This window comes from Pelobates fuscus, chromosome 4 (assembly GCF_036172605.1).
Source record: "Pelobates fuscus isolate aPelFus1 chromosome 4, aPelFus1.pri, whole genome shotgun sequence".
NCBI classification, from domain to species: domain Eukaryota; kingdom Metazoa; phylum Chordata; class Amphibia; order Anura; family Pelobatidae; genus Pelobates; species Pelobates fuscus.
The window spans coordinates 190314233-190336682 of record NC_086320.1 but is presented as its reverse complement, the minus strand read 5'-3'; the positions used below and the strand labels follow the sequence as shown (position 1 = coordinate 190336682).

Below are 22450 nucleotides of genomic sequence, written 5' to 3'. Positions count from 1 at the left end.
ATATGGATGCCTGCTTGTTGTAAGGGTTCCTGAACAGCTGAAGGAAGGGAAACAGCTGAGACAACTGATTGGGTTACCAGGGGTCCACTACAATATATATATATATATATATATATATATATCTATATATATATATATATAGATATATATATATATATATATATATATATTATACAATATCCAGAACACTAACTTATTCACTAAACAGAAATTTCAAGTATCACTGAATGCAACAGTTTTATTTTGAAAAGAAAAAACAACTCACCTAGGCAAAAATAAGGGGGTTTAGTTACAGTGTATGATCATACATTCCATAAGCCTGCCACAACATCAATGTACCCCATTCTTGGCAGGTCTTACTTTAGCATTCTAAAGCCAGCTCTTATGAGATTAAACCACTAACTTGGGAAATGCTTCCATCTGGGACTCTCTGCACGGAAAGTTTAAAAAAGGCACTGGAATGAGTTTTGACCTAACTTTAAGACCTGCAAGGGGGGTGCCACAAACATATAAACATATATAATATACCAAAAACAGCAAAAAAAGCAAAGGGTGCACCCACAGGTCTTCCAAATAGCATTTACACACATACATATATGCATATAAACTTATATTACACTAACAAATCCATACCACTGATCAGCAACAACATTAAAACCACCTGCCTAATACCATGTTGGGCTCCCTCATGCTGCCAAAACAGCTCTGAAGCATCAAGGCTTGGACTCCACAAAACTTCTGAATGTGTTCTGAGGTATGTTGCATAAAGAAAATAGCTGCAGGTCATTTAAGTCCTGCAAGTTGCGAGGTGGGACCTTTGTGGACCAGATTTGTTGTTCCAGCACATCCCACAGTTGCTCAATCGGATTGAATCCTATCACTTGGGCTGGAGGACTGCTGACTCTTTTGCCTCCAGGGTTCAAAGTCCCAATTTGTATGTCAGATTCCTCTCCAATAGCTGTCTGTCTTGTGGGGGTCTTAGCTTAATGCATTTTATCCAATTTCCTCAGAGCTCCTAAGGAGCTCCAAAGCATAAACCCCCAGCTGTTGGAGAGGGACCCGACATATAAATTGGGAATTTAAACACTGGATGCCTAAGAGACAGTGGTCCTCCAGTCCAAGTTGTGTTATCAAGCCCCTAATGGCACTGATATATAGGCACATTTTTCTCTATATGTGCATTTTATTTTGTTCATTGTTGATTAACCTTATCTACTACACTATGATTACCTTTCTTATCTCTGTTCCAGTGGATAATTTCATAAGTGAAATCCTCATACCAGCGTTGTAATTGTTGAATTTATTGAGACTGGTGTTGTGGTGCCCTCTACTACATGCAGGGTTTTATATATGCACTTTTATGTATTTGTATATTTAGGATTGAGCAGTTATTCTTTTATAGTGGCTGCCTTAACTGTGTTCTCATCTGACCACACACATGAATTAAGATCTGGGAAATGTGGAGGTCAAGGAGACACCTTGAACTTTTTGATATGTTCCTCAAACCATTCCTGAACATTGTTTGCAGTGTGGCAGGGTGCATAATCTGCTGAAAAGCCCTCTGCCAACAGGAAAAACCATTGCCATGAGGTGTACATGATCTGCCACAATCTCTAGGTAGTTGCTGCATGTCAAACTGATATCCACATGAATGCTAGACCACAAGGTTTCCAAGCAGAATATTGCCCCAGCATAATACTGCCTCCGCCTGTTTTCTTCCTATAGTGCATCATGTTGCCATCCCCAAGTAAACATCACACACACCTGGCTTTCCACCTGATCGAAACGAAAATGTAGTTCATCAGATCAGGCAACCTTCTTACATTACTCCATGGTCCAGTTCTGATGCTCACATCTCCATTGAAGGCGCTTTTGGCTGTGGACAGGGGTATTCATGGGCACTTTGACCGGTTTGGGGGTTCTTAGCCCCATAGGCAGCAAACTATAATGCACTGAGTGTTCTGACACATTTTGTGTGTTCTGACACCTTCTATCATGGCCAGAATTAGGTTTTTAGAATGGATTCTGGAAAAAGTGTTTAAAGAGGTAGCAGAAAGTCCTACAGGTACACTGCTAAGAGATAGGAAAAAAAATAAATAAAAAAATAACATAGTTTTCGATACTTTTAATAGAAAGATAATTAGTTGTTTAGTAGCTAAGCCAATCTTCGAGTAACTTATTATTAATATTATTTAATCTCTCTTTCCTACATAGACAAATTTGATTTATTTTTAATCTTAGTTTAAAGTATTTCAGAATAGGATGTGAGGAATAAGAAAAAAACTGCATTTTTCATTACACAGAAAAATAGATGCTTTGTAGACATGCCCTTTTGAATGATGGTTTTATTAATTTTCTTTATGCGTTATCTAAGAAAAAAAAATATTTGGTTTTACTTTATTGCTCATCTATTGTTTACAATTTTAGGAAACTGAATGTAAAGTAAAATTAATGTTTAGCTAATACATCCTGATTTGAATTGGACTTGGGACTTCTTAATTGACTAAGGAGTATATAAATTATTTTAGATAATAATCTATCTTAAAAAAACTTCAGTGGGCAGTGAGAAATATGTTGTGGGCGGTGACATCAGGACATGGGTTCAATGAGCAAGTTTAGAACGCCAAAGGAATAGGACAAAAGCAGAAAAGCTCAAAAAAGGAGCCCATTAATTGGAATAGAGATTTTATCCACTGGATCCAGTTTGGAAATAAAGTGTATTTTGATTTCAGAGACTTAATTGTTGGCTTTCCTCCATATCTCACACAGAAGAAAGAAAGTTAATCAATGGATACATCACAGCCCAGAGTCTGATCCTCCCAGTGCCAGCGTTCATGACTGGTGCTTTACCACTGCTATTTTGTGAGTCTATTTTAAAGGGGACCCAATTTTAATTGCAGTCTTACACTACGTATATGTAGATTTTTCTTATAATAGGTTGTTTATACCCAAACAACAATGTTTTGATCTGAAAGTGGTGTGTCTAGAAGTACTGTGTGGTTCTGGTGCATTATACTACTCCTTTTTAGTCAATTTCTTTATTTCTTGCTGGTTACAAATGAATTTTTAAAAGAGCGGAGACTGGGAAAGGTTTGAAGATAAACATTGCTAGTACATATAAGATTTATACTCTTATTAGAGAGCCTTGTTTTCCATTATCAGGCATTTGAACGTTATTGTTGATTCACCAGCATGTAGTGTATGGGCCCCATTTTATGTGTATGCGATAACATTTAGATTTTCCAGAGATAATCTATTGAACATAATAAGATGCTTTTGTAGTCCAAAAGTAATAGTACCCTTTGATATGATATTATTACTATCATTTTCTTTTTTTCAGTAGAAAATGTACTATTCTTGGTAATCTTTTGTCATTTTGTTGATGTTTATGATTTCCCCAGGTTCTGTTCCTTGCAATAAGACGTGAGATAAGGAGGAGATATTTATAATGGTCTGAAGATCTGATGCTCCTTTCGATGTGAAGTATTGTGAGCAAAACTCTGTATTCTATTATCACCTGTGTTTTCTGCCACCGATACATTTCATTACATATATTATTAATGTTTGGTGTATTGTGTGCACTGTTGTGTTTAAATGACGCAGAAGCTATTTGGAAAGCAGCCGTATGTTACAGGAGTCTGCCAGGTTTCTTTATTTGCCATTTACATTGCTGTTTGAAAGGAGAACCAATAAATCTCTTCTTTATTACATCTGTAGAGTCTGCACAATGGTTGTGATTTCTTTCTTATACATCAAATTAATATACAATAATAAAGCAGAGTGTTTTTTGATGAGCTTACATTTCCTATTGCAGCTGGTGAGTGCAATTGTGGAGGCATTATCCCTAACTAGATTGCCTTATGTGTTTGTTTTGTTATTTCTAATGTCTACATCATTACCTCTGTATTGTATGTATCTGTTAAAAAGGACTTTGATGCAGCTCCTGAGGAAAATGTGAAATATTTAAAGAGGAAATATACATTACTGTCACATAGGGTGTGTTCAGCAGTATGTTTTTATGTTATGTATACTTACTTTGAACATGATTGTTGCTTCACTAGCAGTTAGCAAACATGCCTCAGATCAATGGATGTGTGATAACAATTACATTTTTCAGACAATTCTCTCAGGTAATCTATGATGCATGATAGAATATTGTGGTAGTAAATGTATGATAGTACCTTGTGATGTGACTAATTTTCTTATTTTATGTAGAGTGTACCATTCTAGCATTTTGTAGCTGTGAGTACATATAAAATACAGAGTATTTATCTATAATGACCTGAAGGTTGGATACATCTTGACTATATAATGACTATAGTGAGCAATATCTGTATTTTATTAATACCTGTTTTCTGCCATAGATATATTGTATTATATTATTATTAAAGAATGACTGCAAGCACTGTGACCATATCAGTGTTTCAAAAAGTCATGGTTCAAAGACCATGTATGTGCAATATTTTAGTATGAAATTTTACACATACTGTACAATTTAGGCTAGCTGTTAGGGTTAAAACACCTCCTCGGGCTGCTTCAATAGCCAACCTGGAATGAAAGTTCCTAGTTTATTAATGTCAATTCTGTACATTATTTCTTGCACAGATTTCATTAATTGACCGAGAGCACTCCGTTGATACTTTCAGCAAATGAATAACTGGCAGAATTGGCATCTGAGGATTGGTGCCAAGGTTAAAAAGTAGAAGAACATATAACACTAACGACAGACTGATAAAATTATTTCATATAATTTGATTATTGCTGAGACATAATTGTTGACATTAGATAATTACAAGATATGTATATTTACTATGGCTTACCACAATGCAATTCTGTTTAGAGTGCTGTTATAATATGTCCATATTGAGACAAAAATAAATAAATAAACATGATGTGTGACTTCAAAATACTTAAATCAACATATTAAAATTAGGGATGTAGTGTATATTATTATTATTATTAGAAAATTATGTTTTAAGAGACATTAGCACGGCAGACTGCATTGTTGCCTAAGGGTTGTTAATACAATTCTTGGAGAAGGGGGTTCTGGAAACCAATTAAGAGTGACGAGAGCAATGTTCTGTAGGTTACCACATCAAATCTAGTACTTGTCTACATCACAGGGTCACTCACTAAAAGAGAGACTTCCTGAGCTAAAAGTTATTGAATGTTTTCATCAAAATGCACTACATTTAGAGAATAGACCCCTGTACCATTTAGTCATCCATGTAAAAAAAAAAAATAATATTATAAGGGTAAGGCTTATAATTAAGGACATTCTTAATATAATGTTAACTATTTTTTTTTTTTACTGGCTTGTGACTTCACAATTCTACAAATTGGTGCCTCCCAGTAAGCATGAAATTTGTAAGAAAACATTATTACAAATGGGTGCGTGGAATGTAAGTATGACAAATGTAGTGTGGGATATGAACTAATGCTTCATTGAATATGTATCCAAGTCTAGAGATGCCATTTCCATCATTTCCAGCATAGATATCACTTATACAAATTGTTGCGCAATATATGAAAAGTGCTGCCCTGTAGTATGTAGAATTCAAATGCTGCATGTAGTAAATTGAACAGGAATCCTGGGACATATAAATTCCTCATACTACAAGGCAGTATTTCCATGTGCTATCAAGCAAGACGAACAACTCTACTTGTAACTCTGCTAAACGTGTGACTCTCTTGATCTTTGGAATCTTTCCTGTGTGCTTTATGTGAAATCTAGCCCTTATTATACATAAAACCGTAAAATAAAAATAAAACATTGGCAGTTTTATACAGCTGCAAGTTTATTTGAAATACAAAAAAAAAAGATATGATTTCTAGGGATTTCTACCAGGCAACATGCCATGTGTCTGTGAGTCCTATTTTACTGACTAACAAACTTGAAAGGTCTGGAAGAAAAGTGACTCATTCTGTTACCTTTTTACAACATGAACTCAAAATTAGATTACTGGCAGCAGGCTGGATATTATATAACTAATTGCAGTAAGCAAAGTTATGAAATAAGTTAATAAACAACTTTCACATAAGTTGTAATAAACAATTTACTTTTATGATTGACGAAATACATTTAACTATTTATTGAGTAGACTTGAGATTTTAATAATTGAAATCCAGATTGCAAAATATAGCCCAAAAATACATATCTAGAAAAAAGAAATCTCCAAATTTAGAATATATAAAAATATATAAATATATATAAAAATATATAAAAAAAATATATAAAAATAAAAATAGAATTCAGATTTCAATTCGCTAAAATTAAAAATATAATGAAGTATGTTGTATGCACACTTAGGGTATTCACCCCATTATGTCACATAAATTAGTAATCTATAGTTAAACACTTGATTTTGTTGTTACGTAAATGACTATAGTTTTAGTTTCATTTAAAAAAAAATGTTCAAAAAGTTTATGCAGGCAGTGGTTTACAAGCATTGCATTAAAATGATAAAGAGTCTCTCATTGTATACTTCGACAGGTAATAAAGTACCATTTTCTTTTTTTTATCTTGGAACAGTACAAAAAAGTAATTTACTTGATAAAATACCCTTCTGGTAACAGCAACGTAAAACAAACTTGTAAGTACATAAAATTGGACAAAACAGACACAAGGTTACATATGCATTTTTAATCCACGGCAAGAGATGCTACTCTAGGGAGTCATCACTATACCTACAGAAACAATGTGACTAAAGGAAAGTGACAAGTATTGGCATAAATCCCATATAACATTTCTCAAGAGAGTTATTACACAAAAAGGCATACTGGGTCAAAATTCCCGAGACCTTAAAAAAAACACAATTACTTTCTATAATGGTCCATTGAATACATCAGATCAATTATTGATTTAATTCAATTGTTACAACTCTAATACTGATCTATTAAGTAAATACCCACAGTATAACAAAACAATGAAAAAATGTTAGTTTTATTAATACCATTTATTTTCACCATATACATTTTTTTTTATTATTTTATTTATCACAACTTACTTCCTGAAAAAGTACTGAAATTCATACTAGATAGCTTTAATCATCACCACCAGTTAAAAAAAAAAGAAAGAAAAACACATGTCAAATCTGGTACAGGTGGTTTGCATTAGTTTTTAAAGTATTTTACAGCATTTAATTCAAGAAAATAATTCCCAGTGCATCAAGTGTGATAGGTGATTAGAAATAAAGATGTTCCATGATTCATGTAAATATCTGTTCAATTGACAAACTAAGGCAATCTGCCAATAATTGTATGTATTTTAGAGGCAGAAATCCCAGGCTTGACTAGGAAGCCACAATAATCTTTAAAGGAAAAAGAAGTGTAAGCACAGGAGCAATTAGTAATTAGTTTTCTTTATAAAAATCACATCAAACCTCTCAACACTAAATATAAAAAGAGAAATTGAAAATAAGTTCATGCTTCATGATCTGTTCTAGCTATTGCTGTTTTATTAAGAACAATGTCAAATGAATAAATAAGGAAGAATACACTCATGTTGCTCAGATTTCCAAATTCATGCTAGGATATGTATTTTAGTATTACACAAATCAATGTAAATCACTAATTGCCTTCAGATGGACAGAATTCTAAGTCAAATCTGCAATCTCAACAGCTACTATAGAAACTGCAGCAGGTGTAATTATTCTAATACATTTCCCACTGATCACTTATCTGGATGTTAAATGGACACTATAAGCACCATACCGTATACAGCTCATTGTAATCATTATGGTAATCAGAAACCATTGGTGTGTTGTCTTCATTTTGGTCAAACCATTTCCAAGCAATTAGACAGAATTAAGTCCACCTTAAGTCCACCCTCAAGAACAATAATACAGTTTTCTTCCTCATTATCTGTCCATTTATTTGTACTTAGTGGCCACCACACATCATGCAGTAAGAGTCCGAGAAAACTGAAGTATAGAACACAATGCACGCTCATTCCATACACAATTATTGGATGGATAATGAGGACAGAAATATCCATATTCTGACTATTCTAGCTAAGCAGGTTGTCTTAAGTTGCTGAGGAATCCTCCTGGATGATCATAATCACAACTATAAGCTGTGATTGTTAAAGGTACACTACACTGCAAAGTTTTTTTACAAAATCACTGTTTAGTAGATATAACCCTAATGAAAACATGCATGCTTATAAAAAGCTGCTAAGCTCTTTCTATTGAAATAATTTTATAAAAATGAAAAAAAGAGGAGACACTCTTCACACATAATAGACTTTTGGAAGCTAGAATGATTTAAGGGTTTGGAGTGTCCCTTTATGTTGTTCAGAGTAAGCAATTAATGATCATTTTTTAATAACTTAGAACCATGGCTTAATTGAAATAAAACATTGGCAAGACGGTGTGATATGCAGTATAGTATGCTTTTTTTTCTATGACCATTCAAGTTTTTGCACAAGAAATATTCCATTTAAAAATGAGAAAATAATCAAGGGACTAATCTGGCCACTTTAGCAGAGAAAGATATTTCCATGTCTTCCGTTTACAGCAAATCAGACAATTTTGCTATCTTCTATTTCAGTGCTTTTCAAATGACAGCCAGCCAGGCTGTTATTTGCAGCCCATAGTCAGTTCAGACATAGGCTGTTTTCTTTTTCATTAAAAATCAATCATATGAGCATCTGATGCAAGAGCATACTGTGCAATCAAAAGGGCATAAACCAATCCAGGCCAGCTTTTGACTGCTGAAGCCTTGCACACAATATCATGTTATTGCTAGTCTGTGTGAATTGCCCAGTTATGGAGCTTGCGAGAATATATCATTATATTCTCACGAGCTCTGTGCACCTTCACACTCTCAGCAGGATTGCAGTTACAGGATGGGGCTAATATTGGTACAAATCTGGATGATGGCAGTGCTAGACTTAACGGATATGTTTTGGTAAGGAAAAGAAGAAACTGCAGAATTCAGAAGTGTTGAACAGACAAAATAAAATTAAAATAAGTGTTTAGAAAGGAGAGAGATTAAAGTGATGGACAGAAAATGGGGAAAAAAGAGGGATGTGTTAAAGGGAAATATGGAAGAAGATAGTAATATAAGAGGTAGAAAATTAAGGGGATGAATGTAGATTGATGCAGGATGTGAAGTGACATGGAATGAGAGATGGAATGATGAAGGGATATTGACATGATAGACCAATGGGATGGCTACAATATGGTGTATATAAAATGACTGTGCACTATATAATAAAGCACTGAGGATGAAATTAGTAGATTCATGGAATGACATGAGTAACATACCATAAGTAGAAAAGAGTAGAAAAAATGGGCGGGCCACAGAATGAATGAAGCATGAAGTGACAATGATGAGAATGGTTTGGAAAAAAAAGAAGTAGATCGATAAATGAATGTATAGATTTACTTACACTGAAGGGGGAATTAGAAGAGGTCAAAGGGAAAAAAAACAGTGAAACCTGGAGGAAGATTAATGACATAATACTGCAAAAAAATAATCATAATACAAGATGATAAGTAGGTCAGAAGCAAATCAATATTGGTGTGAAAATTATAAGACAGGTGTTGCGGAATTAAGACTGTGTTAGGGAAATATGAGACAATGTTGTGGAGAAGTAAAACTGTCGTAGCAGATAGAAGAGAAATTAATTTGTTAGAGAGGTGATGGGAGGATTATGGCTATGGTAGTGGTTGTGGCATAAATGAAGCCTTTGCAACCATGATTTCCCATATAAAGAAGACATAAATCACTGGTAACAACACATCTTGAATATGCTGTGCAAAGAAGGAAATTATGGCACAAGAAAAAAGTGCAAAGGAGGGCTACACTGCCGTTATGGGGTCAGCAAGGATTTATTTTCTAGTTTGTTGCAAAACTGGAAGTGCTTTAACCCCTTTAATCTCTTACAGACTGAGCCAAATGTACACATTGTGATCAAAACAAAACATAAACAAAACTTGGAATTTGACTATATGTATGTTCAACCGTAATTCACCTCTTTGATATTAAGTGCACCCACACTTTTTATATCTCATTTTATTCAGGGGAAAATGGCTTTTATTTAAATATTTAGCTATGAAACATAATTTAATATGAATAAAATATAAAAAAATGGGAGAAAATAAGAATTTTTGTTTTTTTATTAGTTCTACGTGACATTTTAACTGTGAATGTCATAATACTGTTTGCTTTTACTGCAATAAAATACACATATTTGTATTCAGCGATGTCTCATGTAAAAAAAAACAACGTACCTATGTACAGGTTTTGTGGTGTTTTGAAAAGTTACAGAGTCAAGTATTGCATGTTACATTTTTCAGTTTTTTTCACATTGAAATTTGCCAGGTTGGTTACGATGCCTTTGAGACTGTATGGTAGCCCAGGAAAAAAACTGGACATACCCCATTTGCAATTCCTTGGGTGGTCTACTATTGCAAATGGTATGCCATCATGAGGGTAATTTTCATTCCTGGGCTACCATGCAGTCTCAAAGGCAACATAACCAATCTGGCAAATTTCAATATGAAAAAACTGAAACGCAAACCTTATATTTCACTCTGTAACTTTTGAAAACACCATAAAACCTGTACATGAGGGGTACTGTTATATTTGGAAGACTTCACTGAACACAAATATTAGTTTCAAAACATTAAAACATATTACAACAATTATATCATCAGTGTAAGTGCCATTTGTATGTGAAAAATGCAAACAAAGTCAATTTCACTGACGATATCATCATTGTAATATATTTTACTATTTTGAAACACTAATATTTGTGTTTAGCAATGTCTTCTGGGTACAACAGTACCCCCCATGTACAGGTTTTATGGTTTCTTGCAAAGTTACAGGGTTAAATATAGTGCTAGCAAATTAAATTCCCTGGACTTTCAGCATGGGTTGTAGGGTCTTTTTCAAGATTAATTTTTTTCTATTAATTTGCTACGGGTGAGTGCCAAGGTTACCTTCTTTAATTATATATATATATATATATATATATATATATATATATATATATATATATATATATATATATATGTTAAAATACACTTAGACAGTGTATGTGCATGAATGTGTATGTGTATATAAATACTTAGATCATATATTATATATATGATCTAAGTATATATAATTTTATTTAAACTGTTTTTAACTTAATTTTTATTTTAGTACAGGCAGCATGGGGACTACCTGTCATTACAGGCACTCCCCCTGCTGGCACTGCTATGGACAGCTATTCTGTCTATGTGATCGTGAGGTCCTTGCAAGGACCTCACGATCACATGGCCCAGGAAGGCCGGAACAGCAGCAGGTGGACTCCCTGGGATGCCAGGTAAGAGTCCCCCCCCACCGGCGATCACTGAAGTGAGATTGCCGACAAGCGGGTAAGTACATAGAACGGCGGAGACCCGCCGTCCTTAAGGTGGTAATTTTATTTTTTTTCCTTCTTTTGGATCAACAGCAAAAAACAGATGTGAGAAAAGCTGAACTTGATGAACACATGTTTCTATTCACAAATGCGCTCGAATACACAGAAAAATATATATATATATTTTCAGGCAGTGTGCCATCACGGGGGGAGGGAATTTTTCCAAAATCTATTTTAAGAATGGACATTAGGAAATAAAATGCATAGAGCTTTAAATACTTTCTTCTTTTACCAGATGAAATATGTGAATTTTCACAGCATACTATTCACAATTTACCACATGCCAAAGGCTATACATTGGTGTACACCTCTAAAGCATTGTGTTCTGCTTGTGGAAATGTGTGTCTGTGAAAAGTAATCATACTAAGCTGTAAAATTCTAATTGTCTTCTAATTGCCTGTCCTGACCATAGAAAATTAAGTTTTTCTTGGAAACAAAAATTAAATTTTCTCTTGTTTCTCAAATAAATAAACAAATAGATACATAAATAAATCCCCACAACAAAAGAAAAAAAAATGAAAATACAGCCAAAGGCTGGTAATTTTTAAAGCAGCTTCGCAGCTTCTGTATTTTCACCTGCTTCTAATTTTGGACAGAGATTATCCATTGCTTCTCTTACAGCATCAATGTAGGAATTTTTTACATTTTTAAAAGCCGCAATGGTTTTCCTTTACTTTTTTCTGTTTTGTTGAACCTTCATTGTTCTTAAGAGTTTAATTAATTTTACATTTCATTGACTCTATTTGCTGCACATAATGTCATGTGTTTTGTTTCACTGCTGTGATTCATGAAGGCAGATTGCCATTAAGATAAGAAACCAACCCATGGGATCAGTAATGTTTGCAGCAATTTGTAAGAGTTCAAAGAGTTGGAAACATGAGATTGGGTTGAGTAAATCATTTTAATGAATTGTTTAGAAAAAAAAAGTATTGTGTGTGTTCTAACCACATTTCTTTTACTTGTAGCATCAATGCTAAATTAGAAATGATTTTTACATATTGCCTTAATCTTAATATTACTATTATATATTTTTTTAAAGCATCAGGAAATTCCACAGAGGCTTATGATAGCAGAGGGTTACAAACAAGCTAACATAATGTGTATAATTACATGGAGTGAATTATCACATCAAATAGAACATCGCTAAAACTATAAATTATCAAGGGATGTATACTTATAAGCTTCTAGTATAGCCAGAGGTGGGGAATGACAAAGGTAGAAGGTGAGGGGACAGCTTGAATGAAAAAGATCAAAATTCAAAAGAACACTGAATAGTAAAAATGATAAAAATAATATATGTCATGCAATTCTTGAACTATCATAACAGCTACAAGGTCAGTTTCACAGGCTACAGTATCTAAAAAATAACTTGATGGTTTAACTGATCTGAAAAATAACCACATCCACAGGGCAGCCAGAATCTGATGCTAAACTTAAAATTCCATATGAATGATTGTAACCCTAAAATACATTATTGACAGGCTACCACAAAAAAGATCCAACTTGATATGAGGAAAATAGACCCCATAAATTTACTCCATGAGACACCCAAAACCACAACTAAAAATAAAACACATTACTAAATCATTTGTATGGAGTATCAAATATTTTATCCCACATAACGCATGTGTTTACTAGGCTGAACCATAGGTGGAACTGTGGCAAACTAAAAAGTTTATTTATCTATGTACTATTTGGTATCATGAAAGGAAGTGCACCTCACCTCTTTTTGATCTCTCTCTGTCTCTTTATGTTTTTGACTCAGTTTTAATTTATTGCATCAATCTTAATCTTGCTAAAGTTCTTTCAGCAAGCATAAATAATATGTATCCCCAAATCGTATCAGAAAATGATTGATTCTAAACAATGGATAGATTTCAAGATGTGAAATTATCTCATTTTTTTACCCATATAAAGTGTATCTGTTTCTAAATAAACAGTACAATCAACCCTACACGTTTCGTCTACACACTTGGACTTCTTCAGGGGTAAAGTCAGCTTTTGTGCACCTCCAATATAATGGATTGTATGGACAAACCTGATTTTACTATTTATTTTCTGTGTCTAGATATCATTTATGTTATTCATTTTTGCTTTATTGTATGCTGCTTTTAAATACTTCTTCCATTCCATCCAGGACATCCAGTACATTAGGATCGTCAGTGGAGATGATGCTACTTTTATATCTTGTAAGTGCAATATAATAAATGGAGTGATTTTATTTTTGAACATCTTCTCTATTTGTTCCATGTTATCTCTTTCTATATGTTGAGCTGCTGATTAGAAGAGAGAGAAGATTACTCCTATTTATGTTTTTACTGCCTTCTATCAATTTTAATTTTGTGAATGCAATACTTACCTAATCCCCAGATACTGCACTGAATACATGTTTATATTTGTAGATATTATGGTTTTATGAAGACTAAGAGGAGTCTTTAACAAAGGGTAATTTCGATAATATAATCGTTTGACTTGTTTTCACTGGTGATGCTTAAGCGGAGGTGTATTTTCTGTGTGTTTTTGTTTTTTTTTATAATTCTACAGGTCACACAGAATGGTAATTTAAAAGAACACCCCAAGCGCCCAAACAACTTTAGCTTAATTAAGTTGTAAGATCTGATTGAAAATTAAAAAACTTTTTTCATGTTGGCTGCATGTGTCTCGCCAGATGAGGTGTTGCTTGGGCAAAAAAAGAAAAACAGAAGCAAAAGTGAGATAGAGAATTGTGCAGTGAAAATGCATACAATTGTTACACCCAAACTGGCTCATTTAGCTTAAGTCATTTTGGTACCTAATGTTTCCCTTTAATGGTAGTATAGAGGGGCACCGTGAACAAAGTGTTATACTAAAACACAGAAGTAATAAATTGCAAAAGGTTTAACTTATCCTAATGATTAAATGAAACTAGCTGCGGATAAAGAATCAGAAGACATTATTCTGCATCTCTCTTCTTAAGCATGTTTCCTTAAACCCCTTCCTTAGTGTAGGAAACATAATATTTTCATTTTTATTATTTCGCTATTGGTAGGCTTTATTTTTATTGTTTTTGTCACTTGTATTAGGCTTCTCTTTTGAGATATAGGTCTAATCAAAGACGATACCAATTCAACGCTAGACTTTTATGATGGCAATAGGAATATATTATGAAGAAATGTTTCAATTTGGTAATAATTTTATGGCTAATAACACAGCTCGTTCTTCCTGAGTCATAAAATTGTTATTTTGTTTTTTGTTTGAAAAAGGGATTCACTAAATCGGAAACAATATTGTTAATATTGTCTGTGTTTGTAAACAAGTGTCGGTCGAAATTTAAGATTAATATTCTTGGAGAATACTGTTCATGTGACACTATGCTTTTTAGTAATAGTTGGCTTATTATACCGGAAGTTCACAATTTTTTTAACTCCATTCACTTAAATCTGTAGTTCATCTGTTACTAGCTACATTTGTCTGTAGCATATTGTATACCAGGAGTAGGCAACCTTTTAGCAACATTGTGCTAAAATAAGACTTGGAAGTGGCGTCCCATTTTTCTTTTTAGTTAGCGTGTGAGTATGTTGCCATATTCTCTTTATGTTATGGAAGCTGTGGTTGCTTTGAAGAGTTGTATATGTATATGTGCATGAACAGTCTGAGTAATGATGTGTGTTATGTATGTATGTTGTGTATAAGGGTGTTGCTTGTGTGCAGGGGCTGTATGTATTCAGTGCGTATCTCATTTTGTGTGTAGTGTTTTGTTTATGTGTGGAGTAGCTGCCTTGTGAGATTGTGTCTGTGTAGGCACACTGTCAGTGGTGGTGTTTGTAGGTGGGCTTCCTGTAAAGCTGTTTATGTTTGTGTTTTTGTTTGGACTGTATATAATATTTGGGGGACGCTGCTTGTCGGACTATTTCTTACACACCCTCCCAGGCAAATAAATTCTTGATGCTTGTTCTCTCATGGATTCCTCTTTAAGGGTGCTGGAAGGATGTGTCCTCACTGTGTTTCATAATTTCTGCTAAAACAGACACTTAGTCAGCACTAGCATATATTTGAAGTGGAATCAGGCAAGCTGGGAAGGAGCAGATTGGCAAAATGCCACCACACTGTCATTCCAGCAATAGGGGAGATGCTCTCAACTTCCCAGCCAAGCATTTGAGACATATATTCAAACCCCTTCTTTACACTAGGAAACCATTTTTATTAGGTTGTAAGGCATTTCTCCTGACCCATACAAGGGCATACATTGCACATGTTATTCCTAAGTAGTTTATAGGAGATTTTTGTTCAACTTTCTGTGAATTTTTATGGCAGTCACATCAACAAAAATACAAATGAGACTACTTAACGAATAAACAGAAGCTGCCTGACTTTAATCAAAAGACAGCTAGTCTATACGTACCAAAAAGCATTGCTGAGCAATGGGTTATGATCAGCAATGGGATAATTATTGGCTGAAAATCTGAATTAACATATTTATAATCCATATCCTCGCTATTTGCTTCAATTAAAGGTCACTCACAAGTAAGGATCATTTTTTTTTACATTTTATTTTATTTTAGAATACATTTCAGCACAATACATTATTAGAGGAGTTCAGCCTGGGGGTATCACAAAGACTATAATGCTTTATTTGAAGTTAAGGTTGTATTTCATTTAAAAAAAAAAAAATTCAAGCATACGTTTCCAAAGTAGTCATTTTAATTTTCAATTTTCTTGGAAAATTAAGCACTATTATGTTTTGCTCAACTATATGTTTTCTGGTGGCTACATGTATTTTATCTTCCTCTACAGTAAAAATATCACTGAGTTACCACAACATAAAACATGCTGATTTAAAATAGGCAGTTTTTTGTTGTTGTTATCTTATCTTATTTATCTTATCATTTTTATGCTTGTGTCTGCAGGTTTAACAAGCTGATTACTCTTATTTACAGGTCTTCTTTCTGTAGTAATAGTTGGGAAATGTAAGTTCTGTAATGTTTATGTTTACCTCTATATCTGAATTTTTATCAGTGTGCTATTTCTTACAAAAAAATAATAATATGAGCATACTACTGACCCAGGATTCTGTGTAATCTATTTGGCATGATGTTGTCTAATTTATTTAAGACAGAATAGTTTGCGGAACACCCATCTACTTATCTGTAATCCTTGCACTGTGCTATTTCAGCCTAGGCATGATGTGCCAAGGGAAATGTATCTCAATTATTCATTTTTCATAAATAAATAAAAGAGAGACTTTAGCCAGCGACTGGCCAAGATCTTTAATAACTTAGGGAAGGATTATACATTTTATTCTTGCTGGGTGAATTTAAAATGCAGTACTCTGCTGTCTATTTTGCAATATGATAGAATTTATTGATAGGTGAATACATTGATAAACATTTACAAATATATTGCAACTAGAAAAAAATAAATAAAAAAATAATAATAAATAATTATGACCATTTCCATTAAGCACCTGTTTTAATTTATTATTCAAACAATTTGTTGTAAACTTTTATAACTGTACAAATATATTTAAAAATCAGAAATAGTTTAGGGCACCTCACATTGTAAATACACAGCTACTGTTATTTTAACAAGCTATTTTTTACAAGTGACATTTCCCTTGTGCATGTCTCTTCTCTATTTAACACAGAGGCACAATTATATTTGTTATTTTGGTTTCTGACATTTCATTTGCAAATATGAAAAAATTATAGAAGGATAATTATTGTGATATTTTTCAAAGACTGTTCATTTTTCTCATTATTTTTCAAATGTAGCTAGTTTAATACGCATCTCTATTGTATGTTCCATTGCATATAATAGACATTTTATTTATTTTCTTTCTCAATGTTAGTAATAAATATAACATGAATATGTTACAAATACATTTTAATAATAAATATGTGCCACTTTGTTTCCTAAGCAACTGTGGTTTCATGCATTGAAGAATAACAAGTAAAACTAATTATATTCCCTTTTGTTTTACATATGTATTATATTCTTTAAGAAATAAAGCATGGCCTAGTGATGAATGCCTGTTATTCATTCACTTTTCTGTTAAATTTGATTACTAAACTGAAGGAAAAAATAGGTTAATGCTCAGATGTAAAATAAAATACAATGTTGGAAAAGTACCAATAGCTAAATATATAGTGTAGTGACAAATTATAATAAGTTCAGGTTGGTATATGTCATTTAAAAAAGTACCAAAAGCTAAATATAGAGTGTAGTAACAAATTATAAAAAGTTAAGGTTGATATATGTCTTTAAAAAAAAAAAGTACCAAAAGCTAAATATAGAGCGTAGTCACAAATTATAAAAAGTTCAGGTTTTCACTTTACATTTATATGAATATTATTGTATCCATTATGGCAAAAGTGGTATTCCATATCATTCTCCTTAGTCTGAGTTTATTTAATTAATTCACTTCTAATTGTAATATGCATTAAATGTCTTGACAAAATTGTGATTGCCATCAAAGGTTATTTCATTATGTTTATGAGATAAAGATGTGCAAATACATAAGAAAAGCAAGCAATAAAGCATAGCGGGGTAATTAGCTGTAATAGCTCTAGCCTACTGACTGTGTGCTTTTAAATAGATTATATATATCTTTCAAACACAGAAATATTGGTGTTGGGACATTTCACATATTTTATTTTGGGGCGGGATATTTACAGCTCATACATTTAAATTTCTTCAAAAATCTCCAAATAACCTTTTAATATTAAACTACCCTTATGCTAATGATAGCCCTAATGCTAACCCTGTATCAGGATTACCTCAATAGTTTAAACACAAGGTATGAGCTAAAAATTATAGAGATGCATTAATGATTCTTAGAATGGTCCAAAGAACCTCTGAAGTGGTGAGAGGAAGCATAGTCAAAACAAGACTATGTCAGGAACACCAGAAATTACAACTCATAAAAAAGTTCAAGAGAGTAGAGATCAACAAATATAAGGGCTAGCTAAGGTCAGAACCAGAAAAAGATATTATAATATAATATAATAAACTGTATAGCTAAACGGGCCAATTAAAGCGTGAGTATCAATACCCAGATAGTTTCTCTAGGTAATCAGATTGTGTTACTCTTTCATCACCAGAAAGTCCATGTGCGTTGAAACTGGGTGCACTGCACAGTAAAATGTTGCAAGTACCAAGAGGAATAAATTGTCACGACAATTAGAACATTAGACATAGATGTAGGAATGGACACAAGCATTGGTGTTAATACACTGGCTTAGAATTAACTCCAATATTGCAAGATTGAAAATAAGTCCCCGAAGTTCTAGCAGGTAGGCTTACCCTTAAAGCTAACAGTAACCATTATGCTAACCATAGCACTGCCTCTAATGCTAACACTAATTGTATCACTAACACTGCTGTTAGGGTTTTGTTTCAGATAATGTCACTTGTACATAAGCACAGGGATTTCTCTTTAGTGCTGAGTTCCCACTGACTGTCCTGCATTCTGTCTGACCACAGACATTTATTAGCTCTGGGCAGCATTCACTGCTAGACACAGATCATCTTGCAGTATGTGAACATACTGCAGAAGGCAGACAGGGCGACCAGATTGGACTAGGGTATTTTCAGATGACACTGGAGTCATTGCATACGTTAAGCTCCAGTATTTAAAGGACTAAATGCAAAGCTCACTTTGGTTAGCTGCAGAACTACAACTCCCATGTTACTTTGTCAGCCTGGAAAACTGTGATAGGAGTTATAGTCCCAATGGATACCCCTAATTCCTCAAGTTTAGAGTCATGGAATGAGGGCACAAACAAGCAGAAAGCTCTGACACATGGTGCTTGCTGTAATAGGAGTCTGTATGTTTGCAATATCAAACCCATTGTGCTTCTTTGTTGGAACTGAATTTGTTGTTCTTTCTTGCATGTGTTGTTCTATTTAAACCAATTTTGAAATGTATAACACCTGGCTTCTGCTCACTCGTGCAAATTCGATTTTTATAAAACAAATCATTTAGCTGATTTATAGAGTAAAAGAAGTGTTGGTCATTCAGATTTTCCTCACTAAGTGAAACCTGTCTACTATAACACCAGCTGTCACAATTTATGCTTTTTAAAAAAAAACACTAAAATGACAAAAAAAAAACAGCATGTAAATGTAATTTTAGAGAAAACAAAAAAGGACAAAACAAAAAACTTGCCATAGATTGTCTTGGCAACAATATATTTGCGTATAGCCAAAATCAATCACTTACATTATAGAAAAATTACACATTGAAGAATGTTGTCTTCACAAGAGCAGTAAGCATATTGTCTGTCTGACCGTCTGTCTATCTTTCTATCTGTCTGTCCAGCTATCCTACAGACTACTAATTAGAATTAGTAGATTATTACATACCTTGCCAACATATTGATAATCCAATCCAGTGTACTCTTCCAGTAAAAAGAACTGATTCCACATCCAGCCTCGTTTATGCCGATTTAACAGTTTACCATCATTGACTGAGAAATGTTGTAGCATTTCTTTAGGTTGATCATCAGGAGTCCTCTTAAAGTAAAGTTCAGTGTGACAAGGGTTGGGTGTGGAAATCCAAAGGAGGACTAGAAGTAGGCGTGATATCATAGTTGTGCTGTCTCACAGTAGAGTTCAAATAATATGTTAATATATAATGTTGCTGAGTTTGTAGCTAATCAGATGGAATATTTGGCAAGCAGTTTCTTCATCTCTGTTCGTTCCATTTTCTCAAAGCTATGTAAAAAATAAAAAAATTATGATCACTTTCAGAACATTTTCCATCTTTAAAATAAAGCCTGAATTAAAATAAAGCCTGATTTAAAATAGAGCTGTCAATATTTATAGTTAAAGGAAATAGTTCTCAAGCATAACAATATACCGTATATCTTACCACCATTTTTGTCACTTGTGTTTTGTTTTTTTTCAACTTTAGAAAATTGTAAAATTTAAATTAAATCACACATGGTTGGCAGAAAGAGTCATGTTTTACTGTGAGGTATCATGGACCTTGTCCATGCACACAGTGAATAAACCTTTTCTTATTTAACTTAGTTATGATATCTGTGATATCTGGTCTTCCATATAATTTCATAGGAAATTGCATCAATAAAGCTTCCTCATAAGCAAGATGGATAACTTCAGATTGACAAGTTGCTATTTTCTAGAGGAAGATTGCATAAAGGAGTGACAGACAGGTATATTTTTTTTCAATATACAACATTTTTCTTTTGATATATTTTTCCTTTAATAAATTATTCTTCAGTGAAATACAGTTGCTTGAAAATTGTATATGTGTTTTTATTGCTCAACTCAAGAAGATTAATGACATCTTGCTTGGATTGCTTAGATTGTTCTCTGTCTTTAACCATGATGATTGATGTTTGTGAAAGTTTTCTTTGCTACCATTTGTCCTGCTATTATATATCAAGGAATAAAAGCATTATTTAAAAAAAAAAAAAATGGGAGAACAATCGGCCATTCTGTTTTTAGATGCTTAACTTCTATCATATCTACACACTCTGTCAGGACTGCGTGTTCTAGCAATGTTTCCAATATAATCTTTAATTTCATTGCAGTTTTCTGTTCTAGAATTTTATTGCATTCCCACTAATACAGACTATTACAGAGTCCCAACTATTATCCTTCACTTACATAGAGATTTATTTGTTCTACGAGAAATTATATGTATGCCCTTTAATCACTACACGCCTACACTACACTACAAAGTTAATTTATTTTTTATTTTCAAAATAGCTAAACTAGAAAGTTTTTTTTTTATTTTAAGGTCAGTTACTCTGGTTACTAAAATTTAGAAAATATTTTAGAATTCCCCTTGCATTCTCACTTTAGCAAAAAATACTGTAAAAATGGTCAAAATATAGTTAAATTGCACGAGAAAGAAAACATATTAAATGTAATGGTTGGAAGTATGTTCCTGCAACAATATATGAATACGTATTAATAACATAAATGTCAAAGTACTGAACCAGGGCAGGTATATTTGATTTTTTTTACTGGTTTGCAAGTTTAACCAATGCTTTTATTAATCAATGGTACTTATTTTATTGAAGGTTGAAAGGCTGAGCTGGCCCAAGCCGGGTTTGTGTCCACAGAGATATCTTCATAGCTTGTTTATTTTTTTTTTTTTTAATTCTTTATTTTTGCGTGCATGAAAGGTAACAGACCTCTTTCCTCGCCACAACAGCGTTTGGAAAGCGAAGCATTACACAGTTACTATACAGTTATGGCATGAAAACAGTGCACATTTTTTTTAGTGACAGTATGTTGATATAGACATGCAGATTGCCGAATGTTGGAGCTAGAGGTATGCAAGATTTAACGAATTAATAAACATCAACTAAAATAACATACGAGTGGACCAAAAGGTTAAAGCGTTGGTTTCAGGTTTATAATGCTAACAGTGCTTGGGTGGGTATTCACTATAGTATGGTGCATTATTACATAGGTATTCTAGAATGCATAGCTGCACCGCTATTATAGGCACCTTTCCCTGCTCAGTGAAGAGGACAGGTGGGGTACACGATTAGGTAGAGCGATGTGTCATAAAACTGCAGTTAGGTTGCGCTATTAGCCACGGTCATGGTGCGGTAGCACGGTTATAAGGAGGCTCATGCATAGAATTGTTTGCTATAGAGATGAGCATAACGTAATGCGTAGCTCGACGTGTAGTACACCACACATTATTTGATAAGGTTAAGTAATAAGCATATAAAGTTAAAGCAGGGGTACTTGGTTATAGAGCAAGTGAAATATATTGCTGGTAGCTATTGGTGGACATTTGCAATATATCGCTGGTTATCCATATAGCACATCAAAAGGATGTCCCCAGAAAAATTATAAACAAAATATTAAACATCATATGTAAGGAAAAGAAAATAATAATGTGAACGGAAAAAATAATAAGCGATCATGAGGAACACTCTTTGGTTGCCAGTCCCAGAGAGTCCCACTTGCCGGCTCAGTTCATCCGATGCCCTCGAGGGGCAGAGCAAAGTCCAGCCCAAGGGAGAGATGACCCATGGTTCCACTATGGTAGAGAGTCTTAGGCCGTTCAGC

At 33.5% G+C, this 22450-nt stretch overlaps 1 protein-coding gene across 1 annotated transcript in view; it reads right to left on the bottom strand.

Annotated features, from left to right (window-relative positions):
- The window catches only part of LOC134608750 (cadherin-10), a 224372-nt gene extending 204266 nt beyond the window's left edge, over positions 1-20106 (bottom strand). Inside the window, exon 1 of the mRNA XM_063451836.1 lies at positions 19757-20106. Within this exon, the coding sequence (XP_063307906.1) occupies positions 19757-19981 (225 nt within the window). The 5' untranslated portion in view covers positions 19982-20106. The remainder of the gene's footprint in view (positions 1-19756) is intronic.
- Positions 20107-22450: the final 2344 nt, after the last annotated feature.